The following is a 19064-nucleotide window of genomic DNA, read 5'->3' as shown; positions in this document are numbered from 1 at the left end:
CTTTCTGCCCGCCGTCCAGGCGCGCCCCGGTGGCTCTCCGGATCTTGCCCTCCCCGCAGGGCGCAGAATTAAGCATGGGAGAGATTATATCGGGTGGGGGGCGCTCGCCGTTTCCCGGCCAGGCCCCCTTTTCCGAAGCGAAGTCTCCCTCCCTCCCTGCGTGCGGGCTCCGCCTGTCCCTCCGTGGGGAGCTGTCGGGAGGGGCGCCGCCGCCAAGACTTTCATAAATTTTCGATGCGAAGCGGGAGGGAGGGAGAGCGGGGGGGAGGGAGGGAGGGAGGAGGCGGGGAAGGAGGCGGAGGGGGACCTGGCCCTGCCCAGCCCGAGCCCAGCCCAGCCCTGCCCAGCCGTCGCTGCTGCGGGGAAGAGAGGCGAGGCGAGCTGGGGCGCAGCAGCGCGACGCCCTTTGGAGGCGCAAACCCGAGCGGGTGGAGAGGGGGCTCTGCGCGTTAAAGAGGGAGGCAGGAGGAGGAGGAGGAGGCAGCGCGGCCAGCCCGGAGGGGGCGGCTCCCCCCCCTAAAAGCGCCGAGCCGAGCGGAGCCGAGCCGGCAGCGAGCAGCCAGGCGCGCAACGGAGAAGGAGAGTCGTCCGACTGCTTCGCCTGCCTTCTCTGCCTGCCTGCCTGCCGGGGAAACGCTGCCGCCGGCCGCGCGATGCGGCTGACTGGAGCTCCCGCGAGCCCCGCTCGGATTATCTGCCGCCGTCGCAGTCGCCGCCCGTTGTGAGCGCCGCTCCGGGATCCGCCGCCGCGACGCCTCCAAGATGCTCCGCAAAGGTGAGTCCGCAGAGCCCGCGAAGGAAGCGAGGGACGCAGGCGGCCGTCGCCAAACTTTGCCGCGCTGTCCGGGGGCTGCCGGACCCAGCCGGGGAGCACAGGCCGGCAAACTTTCCTGGCCCCTCCGGGGGGAAGTGGGGGCGTCGGGGCTCCTTCCCGCGGGTCCCCGGAGTCGCTCCCGGACGAGAGCAGTGAGCCGCGCGCTCCGCTCGGCTTCTCGGGGTACCTGGGGGGGGGGGGCAAAGAGTAAAGAGGGGCGAGGCGGCGGGGAGGGCAGAGCAGTCTCCCCAAAGGGCTGTGGCAGGGGGTCCCCGTCGAACTGGGGAGGGTCAGGTGGTGTCCGGCCTGGAAGGTCCGGAGCGCGGGGCTGAGTCGCCACTTGGGCTTGGGCGGCACTGCAGGGAAGGAGTCGACGGGGCCGGGTGGTGGTGGGGGAGATGATCGGAGCGCCCAACGGGGTGGGGAGAGGCCGGTCCCTCCCGGCTTCCTCGGGTGTAAGGACGGTTTCTTTTGCTTCGTGATCCGCAGTCGCATTCTGGTTCGCGCGCCCCTTCCCCCTTCATCTGGGGGTCCCTCGACGGGTCGGGGCTGCTGGGACCTGGCTAGCTCTCCGCGCGCGCTGTCAAGTCAAAGTATGGGGGGGCGTGGGGTCTCCCCCTTACCAAATGCGCCCAACTTTGCCGGCCCAATCTTGGGATGTCGCTCTGAGACAGACTTGTGCGCGCGCGCCCTAGGGTGATGGGGGTCTCAGGGGCGGGCTTGATCCGTGGGGCTGAGCGCGGATCTTTTCTCGGGACCCGAAGTGGGGCAGGGCGGAGGGGAGCGAGTAGCTGGTGCGCTCGGCTCTAATCTTTATGCGGCGACGGTGGGGTCACAGTCGTGGCGGGGTCTCTAAAATCGGCTCAGGAGGTGGGATGGGGAGGCAAATCCCGTGCCCGGGCTCAGGCGCCTGGTCTTGTCACGGCAGCCTCTGGCAAAGCGGTGCCACAGAGGCCCCTCGCAAGGAAGAAGGAAGGAAGGATGAGGCCTCGCCCTCCCTCCTTCCCACTCTCCCTTCCCACCCCCACCCCCGCTTTCTGCCCCAGTTTCCGAAGCTTAATCCGTGCCAAAGCAACTGCCCTCCTTCCTGACCGCGAGTCGGGACCTATTTTTTAAAGGAGCACAGCTTCCTGAACATGCACAGAGCGCCCCTGAAGCCCGGTAGCCAGAATCAGCAGACCCCTTAATAGAGGGGGGGAGGGAGACTTTGATGTGGGGGTCAAGAGGTCAGTTTAGGACCACCTCTCCCCCATTCGGAAGTTGGCCATTGGGGGCGGGGGGCGGGGCGAGGAAGTTTTTTGGGTCCCGCAAGCCGGGCGGGCGGCGAGGCGACTTGGCTAAGTGGCCCCGCGATGAATTCTTGCGAGTCTCGAATCTGTCTTTCATTTGGATCTATCTGTACGTCAGCCACGCGGAGGAAATGCAGAAAAGAGCCAGCCCGGCCCGCGCTTCTCTGCCGAGCTAATATCGCCGCCCTGAATAATTCAGCAGCCGGGCCCGCTTCAGGCCACGCCCCCCACTCCCACCCACCCAGAGGAGAAGGACCCCGGCCCCTTCTTGGCACCGGCGGCGGCCTCGCTGGTTCTGGGCCCCGGAAGGAGCAGGTCTGCTTTGGAGGGAGAGCAGCTCAGCCCGGGACCCCTCCAGGTCTCCAGCAACTGCCTCCAGGCACATATTTGCATCTCATTTGCATATAGTCGAAACAAAATAAAAAAATTCCTTCCAGTAGCATCTTAGAGACCAGCTAAGTTTGTTATTGGTATGAGCTTTGGTGTGCATGCACACTTCTTCAGATACATAAAAGCTCATACCAATAACTAACTTAGATGGTTTCTAAGGTGCTACTGGTAGGATTTTTTAATTTTTTATTTTATTTTATTTTTTAATTATTATTTTATTACCGCAGACCAACACAGCTACCTACCTGTAACCATTTGCATATAGTCATCTTTGCATATTTAGGCGGCCATTCAGAGGCACAGTCAGGACAGAAGCAAAGTTGAGGTTGTTGTGAGTCGAGGAATGTGTGTACCTGGGGATATAAACACAGGCACATATATTCTCTCATATACACAGAGATTTAATATTATCTAAATATATCTCACATACATATAAAACCAACTTTGGTTCATGCAACCCACTTAGGTGTGTTTTTTTAAATCGATTAACATGCCACTTAATCTTGCCAAATATTTGTTTTATTTATTTATTTCATAAACTGCTTGTGAGGGTTGTTGTTTTTTTAAAAAAAAAACTATCAAGGGCTATATATGTTTTATTAAATCAATCAATCAATCAATCAATCAATCAATACTATATCTCGTTAAGAGACCTGCAAGAAGACAACCCTCAAAGCAGTTCTCTAAAGGAATAATGTAAGGAAGAAGGTTAGGAGATCATAGGGATGGGGCCAGCGACTTGGGTCTAGCCCTCCCCGCTTCACACCCCTGAATGGCAGGATCTGTAAGTAGATCTGGAGAAGCCTCTGAAGATCCCAAGGGCCTGAACCAGGCGGCCACCACTAGCCCCCCTTGGCTGTGTTCTCGCTCCACCGTTGGAGGCAGTATGCTGGGAACCCCAAGTGGGGGAGAAGAGGTGGGCTTCCCTTTGGGCCCTCTGGTGGGCCACTGTGAGGACAGGAGGCAGGACTAGGGGAGCATTTTTTAGCCTGGTCCAGCACGGCTGGCAGAGATGTTTTTCTGATGCATGCCCTGATCCCAGCACAAAGGGCAGAACATGGACCCCTGGGCCACAAACACCCCTTTCCTGGATCCTGACCTTCTGTTGGATGAGGCTACTTGAAAGCATTCACATCATGCAAACTGTTTAGAGAGATAATTTCCCCCCAGTAAGCGGTATACAGTGGTACCTCTGGTTACGTACTTAATTTGTTCTGGAGGTCTGTTCTTAACCTGAAGCACCACTTTAGCTAATGGGGCCTCCTGCTGCTGCCGCGCCGCTGGAGCACAATTTCTGTTCTCATCCTGAAGCAAAGTACTTAACCTGAGGTACTGTTTCTGGGTTAGAGGAGTCTGTAACCTGAGGCGTATGTAACCTGAAGCATATGTGAGCCAAGGTACCACTGTATAAATTTTGCCAGGTAAATAAATCTGGCCAGGACTGGGGTTGAACTGTGGAACTCCCTGCCACAGGAATCAGTGTCGGCATGGCCACCAACTTAGAAGATGAGCAAGGTTAATGATAAGGATATCAGTGGCTCTGCTCCTGACAACCAGTTGCTAGAAAGCACAGGAGCGGAGAGGGATCTCTTGCTCAGATCCTGCTTGCTGGTTTCCCACGGGGGGGGGGGGAGAGACTGGTTGGCCACTGGAAGGGGAGGACACAGGACTAGATGGCCCACTGGCCTGATCCAGCAGGTTCTTCCTGTGTTCTTAAGGCCCCCTCCCCTCACTAACCGAGTCAACCATTTGCACATCTGAGGTTGTTTTGCACATTTTGCTTATTTTTCACGGTTCTCTAAGTTGCTTTCAGGTTTTGTGGGGGAAAGAGACATGATGACAAGAACTCCCAGCAACCAGCAGAGCCACAGAGGGATGATGGGAATTGTAGTCCAGCTGGAGCTGGATTCTGGCCAAGGCTGCTTTGTTGGGTGAAGAGGCAGACCCCAGTCCTGGGAACGGCAGGCAGCCCGGTTCAAAGGGGCCAAACCCCCAAGGTGGGGGGGCCATTCTGTAGCACTGCTGAGGGTCACCTGAAGCCGCCTCCTCCAGCGGGACTGGCTCTCCTGCCTCTGTGAAAGGGCTGCAGCCACAGAGTTAAGACTGGGGTCCCCACTTCTGTTCTTGAGGAGGAGAGGGGGGCAATTCTGGAGTTCCTGGGGGACCCACATATCCCAAAGCTTTTTAAAACCTATTCTGAGTCTCTTTGCAATCCAGTGCCTGAGCTTGTCTCAGGACACATATTACAGCACCTGGGGTGGGGGCAGGCAGGGACCTTTTCAATCCAGGGGCCACATTCCATCCCGGGCAACCTTATGAGGGCCACTTCTGACATTGGACTAGATGACCCATTGCGTCCTTTCCAACTTTAAAATTCTATGATTTGATGGTGGGTGAGGCCAAAAACAAAAGTGGGCAGGGCAAGGAATGTGAATGGTTAGCTACACTCTCAAAGCCTCTCTCTCTCCACCCTCCATCGAGGCAGCCCAGAGGCATGTGCAGAGTTCAAGGACACATTTGCAGGCTTGCACAAGTACTCAAGGATGGTGTGAGGCAGAGCCAGGGAGGGGCGTGGCCTGGGGAAAGCCCCAAGGAAGGCGGAGGGGGGCCCCAGTCTGAGGGCCCCCTCCCCTTGTAGGATCACAGGAGTGTCTTGCAGTTCCTTGGCCTGACCTGCCAAGGCAGGATCACCCTCAGCCCATCGCAGCTGCTCCCTCTCACCCAACATGCCACTTAGAGTACAGAGCAAACGGCTCTGGATGGCTCAGGCTAGTGAGCCAAATCACAGGTAGCTATGGGAGGTGGCGCAGGTGTGTTTTTGTGGGGGTAATAGGCTCCTTAGCCACTCTGAAACGCCTTCTCAGATCCCTTCCAGGTTCCCTTGCATGAGATGTCAGGATGCTGCCTCGAAGGGTCTGTGTGTGGTCCAGGCAGACAGAGAGGGAGACTTCCAGATTCCTGCCCCTCTCCCTTTGACCTCTGTGCTGACCTGTCCTTTGAAGGCCAATGGATGTGTGTTGGCTGCATCCCTTCCCCTTCCGCCTCTCCTCTCACACTTTTGAGGTCCTCTTGAAGAGCAGCGCTTCTTTACCCCTCCAGCTGGTTAGTGATCCAGGGCGATAGAATCCTGCCCAGTGCACTTCCCTCTATAAACACCTGCTTCCTTATTTTATACTAACTCTCTCAGACTTCAGAGGCGTTCACCAAAGACCCATTTCACCAAAGTTTACTTCTGCTGTTGCGCTCCGGAGTCCAACTGGAGATTCCTTTGTCGTTCCCAGAGCACCAGGGAGCTCCAGTTCTTACACCAGGGATAGTCAGTGGGTGGCTGTCGGGAGCAGCCCTCCCCACCCCAGCAACCCCATCCATTCTTTTAAAATCAAGGTGCACTTGACATTTTGAAGACTGTGCCACTTGCAAAGGAAAGGGGCTTAATTTCAAAGGATGAATAAGGAAACGGGGGAACCTACACCTCACCCCCCCCCATCCTAAGAACAGGCCAACTGGATCAGATCAAGGGATGGAGGCAATTCAGGAGGGTTGCTGTTTTGGTTTACGGCTTCCCCAGGTTGGGGGGGGGGTAAATAAAAGTTTAAGGCATGGGGATAGGAGAGGTCACAAATGACAGTCTCTCCAAAAGAGTAGAATTAGTGAGGAGAGGAAAGGAGCCCCAGACTCCCAGCAGTAGAAAAATGGCAAGAAATGAGATCCTGGTGGAACATTAGGAGGAAATTTCTAAGCCATTTGATGGGGGGAATGGGTGATCCTGGAAGGTGGCAGACTCAGGTGGTCACCTGTCAGAGATTTTCTTAGCCATGGCTCCTGCATTGCCCCTTCCAACTCTACAATTCGATGATTTGATGGAAGAGGAAGCTCAACATGTCCTACCAAAGAGACGAGACCTTCCCAACGCAGGAAAAGAAAACATGTGTCCAGAGATGTCACAGATGGATGGTGAGGCATCCTGGGGCTTTGGCAGAGGAGACAGGAGCCTAAGTATTTAAATAAATAAACCGGCGAATGGATTGAGGAGAAGCAGAATTGGTGCCAGAAGGCCCTGACCAGAGCAAGAAGAGGCTTTCCTCCAGCCAAGTTGGGGTAGAGAGCCAGCAGTAGATAATTGGGACCAGGGGAGCTGGGTTCAAGTCTTGCCTCTGCTATGGATTTGTTTTCCAGTCTTGGGAAAGTCACTCATTTCTGGCTCTCATGGAAATGAAACTTTTTTTCTTCTTCTTCTTTTTTTTTGGAAGCGGAAAACCTTTATTTGAATCTGTGGCAGGAACATAGTTCTGGTCTCTGCACCCCAGAAAGGAGATTGTAGAAGGTTCAGAAAAGGGCCACCAAAATGATCGAGGGGATGGAATGACTCGCTCCCCTATGAAGAAAAGTTGCAGCATTTGGGACTTTTCACTTTGCAGAAAGGACAAGTAAGAGGGGCCACAATAGAGGCTTATAAAGTGATGCAAGGCCTGGAGAAAGTGGACAGAGAAGTGTTTTTCTACCTTTCTACGAACACGTGAACTTGTGGATATCTAATGTTGGGAGATTCAGGACAGACCCCCCCAAAAAGCCCTTCTTCACGCAGCGCAGAGTTAAACTCTGGAACTCCCTGCCACTGGAGGCAGTGACGGCCACCAACTTGGAGGGCTTCAGAAAGAGGATTAGACAAATTCATGGAGGAGGAGAGGGCTATGGCGGGCTACTGGCCAGGATGAGCTATTGCTCTGCCTCCACAGTCAGAGGCAGTGATGCTTCTGAAATACCACTTTCTGTGAATCTCAGATAGGAGAGCACTGCTGTTGCGATCAGGCCTTTCTTGCAAGCAGCCCATTTGCGGGGGACAGGATCGGGTTGGCTACTGTGATGCTGGACTAGAAGTTCCCTCCGCCCCTTGGTCCCTTCTGCTGATCTTACTCTCCCTCTCTCTTCTGCACCTCCCTTTAACCCCGATGCAAAACTGGAATCCCAGGCTTGTCGCCCCACCAGATCCCTTGCTCACTTCGAGGGCTGCAAAGACAAGGAAGGCCCTTAAATTATTTATTTGTGGCATTTCCGTGTTTTCCCGAAGCCAGATTACATCAGAAGTTGAAATGCAAAGTAACGCATACATAACAAAGGCAGGATAAGAAAGATATGGCAACAGAGAGACTAAGCCAGGCTGCGCTGAGTGAGTCGGAAATGAGAGTTGGGTGTTTGAGTACACATACTGGCCTATTAGCCACCTCACGCCCAGTTGGGGAAGGTTCCGTCCGCCATCTTGATTCGAAATGGTGTCCCAATTTCATCAAAACCCAGGTGAAAACCTGCTTTGTGATCTTGCATTGCAGGTTGTTGGGCTAGACCAGGGGTCAGCAAACTTTTTCAGCAGGGGGCCGGTCCACTGTCCCTCAGACCTTGTGGGGGGCCAGACTATATTTTTTTGGTGGGGGGAATGAACAAATTCCTATGCCCCACAAATACCCCAGAGATGCATTTTAAATAAAAGCACAGTTCTACTCATGTAAAAACATGCTGATTCCAGGACCGTCCACGGGCCAGATTGAGAAGGCAATTGGGCCGGATCCGGCCCCTGGGCCTTAGTTTGCCTACCTATGGGCTGGACGACCTCAGGAGACTCTCAATCTCGGGGTTGTGGGTTTGGGCAAAAGACTCCTGCATAGCAGGGGGTTGGACTAGATGACCCTGGTGCTCCCTTCCGGCTTGACAGTTCTATGACTCTGTGACACTTGGGGTTCCTCCCAGTTCTATCATTCTGTGTTCAGGAAACATTTGGCTCTGAGGTCTCAAAGGGTGCCCAAGTGCACAGCAGGCAGATAAAGCTGAGCCTTCCAAAATATACAGTAGGAGGGAAGAAGGGGGCTGGGTGAAACCAGAGGTGTTTGTGATGTGATAGAAATAAAGTGTGCTGGGTGTGTGTGTTAATCCTGTCCAACTCATCCCTGTTGCTGCTGCTGCTCCCGGTCTCCTCATTTCACCTCTCATCCCTCTGTTTTGACCAGCGGGAGAAGCCTCTTTCCCCACATCCCACCTTTCATGTGAGACCCACTTGGTGGGAATAAGGAAACAGGGAGTTTTCCTCTTAGTTAGCACAGCACCCACCACATGGAGCTCCCTGCTCTGTAGAAGTCGTCTCTCACCCTTCCCTTAATGGTCTTGCCCTGTCTTTCCAATATTTGGGGTGGGAGGGCCATAGCTCAGTGGTACAGAGCACCTGCTTTCCATGCAGAAGGTCCCAGGTTCAATCCCTGACAGCATCTTCAGGAGCGAGCCAGCATTCAATCACACTGAGAAAGCTGGAGTTAACTCTTTATTAGCAAGACAGTGTCTGCACAGGAGTGTCCATCCTATGAGCACAGCAATTCTTCACTAGGTCTTGCCCCCCAGGAAGCAGTTGCAAAGGCTGAAGGCCCCGCCTCCCCACAGCTAAATTCCCTCCTCCAAGCAATCTGAGACTGTGCCTGCTTGCAGCCAACCTCTCCTCCACCCTTTTCAGGCCTCTCCTGGTTCTGGGAGACCAAGTGGGAGGCGAGTGTGTCACAGCAGGAGCATGAGACACCTGTGACTCTTCCCCAGCCAGACTCATCTCTGCCTCTTGGCTTCCTTCCTCTCCTGCTTCAGCTTCTGCCTCTGATTCTGGACGGCTCTCTGCCACAGACTCTCCCAGCTCACTAAGCCCTGTTCTGCTTCAGCTTCCAACACCTCCTTCTCCCAGCCCTCTCCCTCTGACCGCTCATTGTTGTCCCATCCCCACTCCCCGGGCTCTGAACCTTGTTCCCTTGGGGTTTCCCCAGCCGGTTCCTCCCACCAGTCCTCTGCATCCAACCAGTCCATGACCCCAGATAGGGCTGGGAGACAGTCCCTGCCTGAAACCCTGCAGAGCCATTGCTGCTGGCCGGTGTGGATGACACTGAGCTTGAAAGGCCCTTGGCAGATGTCAGCCTCTGGTCAGCCAAAGGGAGGGCTCTAGCTGAACTCATGGTTTGGCTTGGAATTAAGGCTGCTTTCTTTTCTTCCTCTGTGTAAACATCCCAGTATGATTGACGGCGCCTTGCAGGCTCCTTGCTTGTGGGGAGAAAATAAACACCTGAATCTGTTGATTGACCTGGGTCTGCCTCTGGGGGGAATCACAGCGCTGCCTGGGAGCTGACAAGACCCCCTGGGAAGAGCAGCTTTTGGGGAGAGCTGGCTTGATCTGAGAGCTCTTATTAAGAACATCAGAAGAGAGCCCGGCTGGACCAGGCCAGTGGCCCAACTGGACTAGCACCCTCTTTTCAGAGTGGCCAACCAGGTGCCTCAGGAGCTGCTGCTTTCTCCTTGTCTGGAGGCATTTAAGCAGAGCTCTTAGGTTCCTTCTGCAATGCCCATCCAGGCGGCTGCCAGGGACTCCTAGCGGGTGCTGCAAACAGAAAGGGCCCTAATGGGGCAGGAAAGTGAGGTGCAAGTGTGCAGGTGTGGATCACAGCCCCAGGACACCCCACCTTATCTTTATTGGGCTCGAACCAAATACCCAGTACTTTGGGAATGAGGCCTGGACCTCCTTACCAGCCCCACTGGGGTGTCGTCACCTCCTTCAAACGGGACAGCAGATGGAAATAACCCCAGACCCAGAGGAGAGCTAGTTAGCGGCTGCCTCTAATCCAGATTAAGGGGCTTGCAAATCGAGAGCAAGTCCTCTGATCGGGAGATGCCTGCAAGACGTGTAATCCCGTTCACATGGCGAATTAATCCAGATTAACTCCCCCCCCCAACCCTGGTGTGGGGAAGGACCACTTCTCTTAGCCCTGGCTGGTGATAGCCTCGTTTGACAGCCTGGGGGGCTCACGGGGTGAGGGGGCTTTGTCAGTATTTGCTGCCGTGCGAGTGCGTTGAGGGGGTATTATTGTTGGTGCCCCCTTGCCGTGAGGGGCTGTGCCACCCCAGGGTGGGGAGGAAGCAGACAAGAAGCAAGGCAGGCCGGGGAGCTCCTGGAGCGACAGACTCTGACCCGGCAGAGCCGTGTGGGGAGAGGAAGGTCGCTTCAAGGTCAAGGCATATGGCAAGGTGGTTGGGCGGGAGTGGGGTGGGGGCCTGCAGGAACCCCAGCAGAGACGGTGTGTCCCCCCCCCCCACACCTCTATTGCTTTGCTAAAAGGGTTCACTTGGCAGCTGGGCAAGAGAATCGAATTAAGTTATTTGCACTTAGTTGCTCTTCTAATGCAGGGAAGGGAGCCTGCAGGGAGAGTCAGAGGGAGGGGCAGGAGGGGGTGGGCACGGAGCTGGCCTGGGCTTGAGGGCCCCCCCCCCACAAAAAAGGCCTTCTCTTTCTGCTCTCCAGGAACTGTGAACCTGCTTCTGCAAGGTAGGCAGCAGCACCTGTGCTCTGCAGAAACAAATGTCAGCTCTAGCATTTGACAAGAGTTGCAGGGTGCAGATCCAGGGGCGAGTGACTGTGGTTTTGCCCGTGCTGCTGTGCATGACCCCTGAGCCCCAGGCCACGTCCCACCACTGGAGGCCATCAAACTGTACAGACTGCCAAGGGACATCTAGTCCACCCCTAGCAGCGCTGTGTGTTCAGAGCTGTGTACGTGTCCTCTAAGCCAGTGGGCTCCCTAATCTCCATTATTTATTTGTTGCCTTTGTAGCCTCTGCTTTCTCAAGGTAGCGTGCCTCGCTCTCCCCTCATTTATTGCCACAACACCCCTGCAAGGTGGGTGAGACTGAGAGGCAGTGCTTGTTTTCCAAGGTCATCCAAGGGGATTTGACGCCTGGTCTCTCCCAGGTCTTCGCTACTTGGGTGCAGGCAGCCAGAGACCAACTGGCAGCTTCTCAACTCCCCAAGGCAGCCACTCTTCCTGAGGGACGAGGACAGGGGCAGAGAGAGAGAGAGAGAGAGAGAGAGAGAGAGAGAGAGAGAGAGAGAGAGAGAGAGCGGCGGCAGCGGGGTTCTTCTGGGACTGTCTAGGACAGCCTTTCTCAACCTTGGGTCCACAGATGCTGTTGAACTACGACTCCCATCACCACTAGCTAGCAAGGTCAGAGTTCAGGGGTGATGGGAGTTGTAGTCCAACAACATCTGGGGAGCCGCTGGTCTAGGACTTGGAAGCCTGTCCTGGGAGACTTCCCTCCTGAACAACAACAACAGGAAATCAAAAGCTCTCTGCACATGCTCTCTTTTTCTGACACCACACATCACCTGGGACCAGGGCTTGATATTGAAGGTAGAGATTCTGAGGCCCAGGTAGCTGGTCTGAGAGGGGTCCCTGAAGGGATTCCCGTTGTGAGGAAAGGTTGGGGAGAAAGGCAGGAGACAGGGGCAGTCAGGCCACCCCCTGACCCTAGATGGGGGCACAGTGGTGGTTGTGGGAGATAGCTAATTCAGCTTATTTTTTAACTGCGAACCAGCCCGATTCATGCTTTCGAAAAACACAAACTGAAACTCGCCCGCCCTTCAGAAATCTGCACTTCTCTGAATTTTGCAACACAGTTCTCCATACAGAAATGCACACACTGGGTTTAAGTGTGCATATAAATGAATATATCAGTGAAAGTAACATGCCAAAAGGGGCAGAGTGTTAGAGAAAATTGCTCTGCAGAAATGTGTTTGTGAGGAGGAATTTGACTAAGATGCTGAGGAATTTTCAGGAAGCTTTTTTTAATAAGAAAAAATTGTATTGCAGATTGCTGCGGAAATGTAAGAGAGTTGAATTTAAGATTAGGAGTGAGATTAGTGTGAGAAATTGAAATGGAGCCCTCCCTCCCTTGGCATTTGGCTTGGGGGTGGGGAGGCATCTTCTCCCTGTCTTCTGGATAATGGACAGCCTTGTCATTGCAGCCCCTTCTTCTTAGCCTTTACTAAGACCATCCTCTCTCTTCTCTGGCCCAGAGAGCTCAGGGAATAGCCCTGATGATCTGCTTCGGAGGGGCCAGTGGGTGGGGTGCTCCACTGCCCTCTTTTATCCTGACAACAACCCTGCGAGGTGGGCTAGGCTAGGCTGAAAGGCTGTGACTGATGCAAAGTCAGCCAGGGAGCTTAGGGGCATAGGAAGCTGCCCTATACTGAGTCGGGCCACCGAGTCTGGCTTAGTATTGCCTACACTGACTGGCAGAAGCACCCCGGGACTCTGGGGAAAGGGTCTCCCTCAGCCCTTCTCTGGGAGATGTCGCTGGAGGTTGAACTCAGGACCTTCTGCATGCCAAGCAGGGCTCTCCCACAGAGCTGGAGCTTTCCCCTTAGAAATATAGACTATAAGAAGGTGATCTCTCCCTCGGGAAGTGGCAGACTGTCCTTCCTTGGAGGTTTTTAGGCAGAGGTTGGATGGCCATCTGTCTTGGATACTTTAGCTGAGATTCCTGCATTGCAGGGGGCTGGACTAGATGGCCTTTAGGTATCCCTTCCGACTCTACATTTCTTTGATTCTATGACAAGGCTGATAACCCTGCTGGATCACCTAGTCCAGCCTCCACTTCTCACAGATTCCCCAAAGGGAAAACCCCAAGCAGAGCCTGAGGGAAGCAGCATTCAGAGGCGGTGGCTGAGATGGGATTTGAACCCAGGTCTTCCAAGTCCTAGTCCAACACCCTAACCACTGCGCCACGCTGCCTCCTGGTGGTCTTACCACAGCCTCCCATCTAGTGATTCTGCACTTTCCTTCAGTCAGCTCCAAGGGCTCCTTTTCCGTCTCCACAGCCAGCGTAGCGATTGTAGTAGTACTAAACGGGGGCGTTTCTCTGATGCTGGATTTGAATGATGGCCTGCCTTGTGTCGGGTCCTTATTCCCCGTTTTGTTTGGCAAATTTATTGTTTCTATTTTTAGTGGATCTTATCGTGGATGCGTGGCGTTGCTCTCTGGGCAAGGTGCTCTGAATAATTCACTGCCCCAACCCCTTGAAAGGTGACTAATGAGCAAATCACCCATTGCAGGGACGGGGCACATCTTGTAAGGGGTTCCAAGGGTCCTCTAGTCCACCCCCCTGCAGTGCAGGAATCTGTGCCCCACCCATTTCCCCCACCCATAGCGGAGAGGGACTTTTGCCAGCCTCTTCCTCTCCAATGCAGAGGAGCACATTGTGAGTTTCAGCTCCAGAACGCAGCAGGCGGGCTATGGGAGTCCAAGTCTTTTTACAGGGACGTGTTTTGGGGGGGGTGTCTTCCGCCCCATTTTTAACATTTCAGGCTGTTTCTCAATTTGCAGTTGCTCCATGTCAGAGTAGACACTACTATGCTAAATGGAGCAATGGCCTCCTGACTCAACAGAGGTTTGGTTGGTTAGAGAATCATTGGATTGGAAGGGACCCCAGGGGTCATCTATTCCAACCCCCTGCAATGCAGGGATAATTTCAATGCAACCTTCTAGGGGCCACATGCCAGCAGTGGGCAGGGCCAGAGGAAACAGTGGGCAAGCAACAGATGCAAATTTTGCCTTTGTACAGTAGCTTGGTTTCGAGTCGCTCTCTTCCATCCAGGCCAAGCAAAGAGGCACTATTAAAAGGCAGACTCAAAGAGGTTGTGAAGGAGGGCTGTGGTCCAAGGAAGAATCCCAAGGGCCAGGCAGAGAGGCATGGAGGGCCACATCTGGGAATTTGGGGGCCGGTGATCCCTGTGGTGGACTTGGCCTCCAATGGAACACTTTCCTCCAAGCCAGTAAGAGAGCAAAGACTCTCTTTGTGAACTGTCCTCACTCGGAGTGTGCCAGCAAAGTTGGGTGCAAGAGCTGGTTTAGGATGCCAGGCTTTTCTGTAATCCCATCCAGACCCCCAGCACAGCTGCCCCCAAACAACCCCACCCAGAGGGGTCTGTGCAAACAGAGGAGGGAGGGATCAACCTCCTTCTCTTCCTCATCTTGGCAATCCGATTCAGCTCTCCTCCTTTTTCTGTTTGTGATTTCCAACCACCCCCCAAAAGCTCGCATGAAAATCCATATGCAAATCTCCGTGTGCATTTCACTTGCGTACAGCAAACCTCATACAACACATTTTTGCACTTCCTTTCCTTTGAGTGCACCCCGTTCTCCTAACAGATGCTTTTTTGGGTGTCCAAGTTTTGGAGTGGAGACCAGACACATGGCAGAACTCAGGGAAATGTTGGGTTTGGAGGGACAACAACCATGTCCCAGCCTTGGCTCAAGAAGTGCAGCTGAGGTCATTGTTTAATGGAAATGGAACACACTTCTCTCCTGTCCAGAGGGGCTGGGTTATCTTTGGGGGGGGGAGAGCACTGGCCAGCTGGGAAAATGATGTCACAACAACAGTGACAGAGGCCTGGAGCCAGGTGACTGGAGAGCCTGGTGAAGTCCATGGAAGGAGCTGGACCACAGCACAGAGAGGGCAGGAAAAGCATATATGAAGGCTTGAGGGAGAAGGGGGGTGCCCTTGGAGTTGAACTGCAGAGGCTCCCTGATGAACACAGGACTGGAAAGCTTAGTGCACATCTTTGGGAAAGGATTTTCCAAAGGACTGTGTTACTATCATGGATTCTTCCCCCCCCCCCACACGTCCCAAATTCAAGCAAGCTTCCCTTTGGACTTTGGAGGGGCTCTCTGGGAGGGCAGGCACTGTTGGGGTGTGCGTGTGAGCATGCTTTGCCAAGGACCCAAAGATTGGACCGATTCATGGAGGAGAGAGCTATTGATGGCTCCTAAGGGACGCGGGTGGCGCTGTGGGTTAAACCACAGAGCCTAGGACTTGCCAATCAGAAGGTCAGCGGTTTGAATCCCCGCGACGGGGTGAGCTCCCGTTGTCCAGTCCCTGCTCCTGCCAACCTAGCAGTTCGAAAGCACGTCAAAATGCAAGTAGATAAATAGATACTGCTCAGGCGGGAAGTTAAACGGCGTTTCCGTGCGCTGCTCTGATTCGCTAGAAGTGGCTTAGTCATGCTGGCCACATGACCCGGAAGCTGTACGCCGGCTCCCTCGGCCAATAAAGCGAGATGAGCGCTGCAGCCCCAGAGTTGGTCACGACTGGACCTAATGGTCAGGGGTCCCTTTACGTTTATCTTTAAGCCACGATGGCTCCGCTCTGTCCTCCACTGTCGGAAGCAGCAATTCTTTGGAACACCAGTAGCTGGAAGCTGCAGGAAGGGAGAGGGCTGATGCGCGTTCGAATCCTGATTGTGGGCTTCCCAGAAGAGGCACCTGGTTGACCACTGTGGCTCTTGGACTGGACCTGGAGCCCGACTCCTTTGTACACCTCCCTCCCGTCCATCTTGCCTGGGACTGGCAGTGCCGATCCAGCTGGACCAAAGGCTTAGCGTTGTCTTGAGGTGGCTCCTAAGCAACACCCCCCCCCCAAGCTGCACTCTGCTGGTCCCTCAACATCTGGGGTGGGAGACAGCCTTGTCTGCTGGAATTTTGCTAAAGGAAGGCAGGGCTGAGATTATATTGCTCATTTCCAAGCGTTGAGAGACTCTGGGGTTCCAGCGCTTCCACAGGTTCCAGTTTCCTGGAAATGAGGGACAGCGGAGATTGTGGTGTCTTTAGCATATAGAATCATAGAAATGTAGAGTTGGGACCACAAGGATAATCTAGTGCAACCCCCTGCAGTGCAGGAATCTTTCACCCAACGTGAGATTCGAACGCATGTCCCTGAGCATCTCCCTCATGCTCTACCAATGGAGCGATTGGTTTTATTAGATATGGTTTTATTGACATGTCTGTACAACCTAAGGCTAAGATGGAGGGACTCACAGCCCTAACACGCCCCCCCCCCAAAAAAATCTGCTTCTCCCATCATCACAGCCTTGGGATCAAGCATGGCTCTATCTCTCTGGCTTTTGCCTGCGTCTTTCTCCCAGTTCAGCTCACTCTAGCTGAGAGAATAGTTCACTACCTGGCTGTTGTTCTCCTAAATCACATCCACGTTTCTGAGCACAATTCAAAGTGCTGGTGTTGACCTTTAAAGCCCTAAACAGCCTTGGTCCTGTATACCTGAAGGAGCATCTCCACCCCCATTGTTCATCCCGGACACTGAGGTCCAGCGCTGAGGGCCTTCTAGCAGTTCCCTCGATGTGAGAAGTGAGGTTACAGGGAACCAGGCAGAGGGCCTTTTTGGTGGTGGCGCTTGCCCTGTGGAACACCCTTCCGTCAGATGTCAAGGCAATAAACAACTGTTTTACTTTCAGAAGACATCTGAAGGCAGCCCTGTTTAGGGAAGTTTTTAATGTCTGATGCTGTATTGTTTTTAATATTCGGCTGGAAGCCGCCCAGAGTGGCTGGGGAAACCCAGCCAGATGGGCGGGGTATAAATAATAAATTATTATTATATTATTATCCAGGTGAGGTGGGATGGAGGGCCCACCCATTAGCCTGCCATTAGGGAGCTTACCCCTTCAGCCACACAGCCCTTGCCTAGACAAAAGGTGGCCTCAAGGATGGAAATCCGCCCGGCTAGTTGAAGAATGGGGTCCTCTGTTAGATCTTAACCCTAGCTGGGTAGAAGGCTCCAGGAGTGGGGACTCGGGAATCAGGCAGACAGAGGCACCCCACCAAAAACACCCTCACAACAATATAAATAAATGAGCTTTGGATCCGAGTGTGCTGCAGATACTTGAAAGGTGCACATCCCCCCCCCCCAGACACACTCCCTGCCTGCCTTCCCGGACCCCCTGTGCTCGCCTGCCTGTTTGGGTTGCTGGGCAGGCTTTGATGCCTGTTAATGAGACTCTCCCCTTAAACGGGCTTCACTCTGGTGTGAATTTAATGCTGATCCAATTTGCTGACAGCAGCAAGAGCCACGGGGGCAGAAAATGCACAGGAGGAGGAGAGAAGGGGGGCTAGTTCAATCTGCAAAGGTCCCCCAAGGAGAAAGGTTCCGGGGGCAAGGGGCAGAGAGGTCGGCTCCTGGTCACAGGTGTGTCCATCTTCACGTGGCCTAGAGCTGGCTGGGGAGCAGGGAACAGAAGGATGGACAGACGTCTAGTGCCATTCCTGGGGAAGATGAAGAGTGCCTTGGACCAAGCCAGACCTTTGGGTGCATCTGGCTCTGTGTTGTCTACACTAGCTGGCAGCAGCAAAAGAAGCTGGCATGGTGATGCAAAGTCAGTTCCATCTAACTCGGCGTTGCCTACACTGACTGGCAGCCTTGGCTCACTGGTGTTTCGGACAGAGGAGTCTTTCCCAACCCCAGCTTTCTTTCCCAAACAATAAACCAAGGTCCCAGGTCTCATGGTTATGGAATAAAGGGCTGATTTCAGTAGGAAAGGAGGAAGCTGATGAACCAAGTGTTAGAAGTGTAGATACAGTATATCAGCTAGGCGCCAAATGGCTCCTTAAACCAGGGTTACAGTTGCCAGAACGGAATGCCTTGTTGACATTTCGGGAGCAGACACCTCGGATGTTGCATGTTTCAATGTGACTTTTTGGTTCCTGAAATTCATTCTGATTGTGCAGATAAAATATCATGGATAGAATCCTACAGGTTGTGCTGTGAGAGTGCAAAAACAGTCGAGATCCAAGGATCTCCAGGCAGGCACCTCCAGATGGTGGAGACTTCAGGTGTCATCCTGGCGCCCAGGCATCTTCACTTGGTCACAAGCGGCTGACAGCCAGGGCCAAAATGTTCCTGGCAAATTTCAAATGCTGATTTGAACCCGGGACCTTCTGCATGCAAAGACTCAATGACCTTTGAGGTCCCTTTGTAACTCTGTGGTTCTGAACTTAGGGTGAGAGCTGTGTGCGCTGGGGATTGTGAGCTTACCTTGTTGTCATTGAGGTTTTGCAGAGAACAGTCACTGACTGTGGGTCTCTGACCCCCTCGTGAGCTTCCCTTTGGGGGCACCTGGCTGGCCACTGCGAGAAAGGGATGCTGGACTAGAGGGACCCCTTTTGGCCTGACCCTGCAGCCGCCAGGCTCTGCTGACGTTCTTATCTTCAGCACCACACCTGATGCCTTTTATTTATCCATCTCACACCCTTCCTCATCCTGCTTCTGCCCCTTTGGCCTGATCCAGCCGCCTTGAGGCTCTGATGTTTGCATTTCACGGCTATTTCCCCCCGCCTCCCATGCCCAGGTGTGCGCATATACCTGCCAAACATCACCTACGTGGCTGTCATGACAAGGGGACTGGGGTCCATATACAAACGCTCATGATGACGCAACAAATCTGTTGGCCTCTAAGGTGCCACAAGTCTCCTCTCTGCTGCTTTTTCTGCAACAGACCAAGAGAGCTGCGAACCCCACTGGAAACTGGGGCGTGTCTTGCCTTTTGCTCTCCTTGATGCACCACAATCCCTCTTCCCTCTGTCTCCTACTGGTTTGGAGTGGAGGGCAGGGGTGAAACTAGGCTTTATTTCACCCGAGTCAAAGACCCAGTGTGGCACATTCCCAATGCACACACACACAGGCTGGGAGCCTCAATGGCGCCCCTCTGGAGGCTTCACCCGGGGCAAAAAAACCAGATAGCCCCCTTCTGCCAGCTACAGCATTGGTGGAGGGTCTGGAGGAAGTGGGAGACTCAGCAAGCCCAGGGCTGTATCCAGCCCCGTCCTTTAGCTTAGGCGCCCAGCTGATTGGGATTTCAGCATCCAATTTTAAAAGCCACACACAGAGAGACACAGAGGGAGGTACAGGCCCTCCACTGCCAGGGCTTGTGCCTCGTG

The 19064-nt window shown here is 54.0% G+C and overlaps 1 protein-coding gene across 1 annotated transcript in view; it reads left to right on the top strand.

The window, feature by feature from the left end:
- The first annotated feature begins 313 nt into the window (after positions 1-313).
- RTN4RL1 (reticulon 4 receptor like 1) overlaps positions 314-19064 on the top strand; it is a 64798-nt gene continuing 46047 nt past the window's right edge. Inside the window, exon 1 of the mRNA XM_081172390.1 lies at positions 314-775. Coding sequence (XP_081028516.1) covers positions 763-775 — 13 coding nt within the window. The 5' untranslated portion in view covers positions 314-762. The remainder of the gene's footprint in view (positions 776-19064) is intronic.

Source organism: Podarcis bocagei (genome assembly GCF_964188305.1).
Source record: "Podarcis bocagei genome assembly, chromosome: 15".
Taxonomy (NCBI): Eukaryota; Metazoa; Chordata; class Lepidosauria; order Squamata; family Lacertidae; genus Podarcis; species Podarcis bocagei.
The sequence above is the reverse complement of the archived record's forward strand: the minus strand, read 5'-3'. Positions and strand labels throughout refer to the sequence as shown.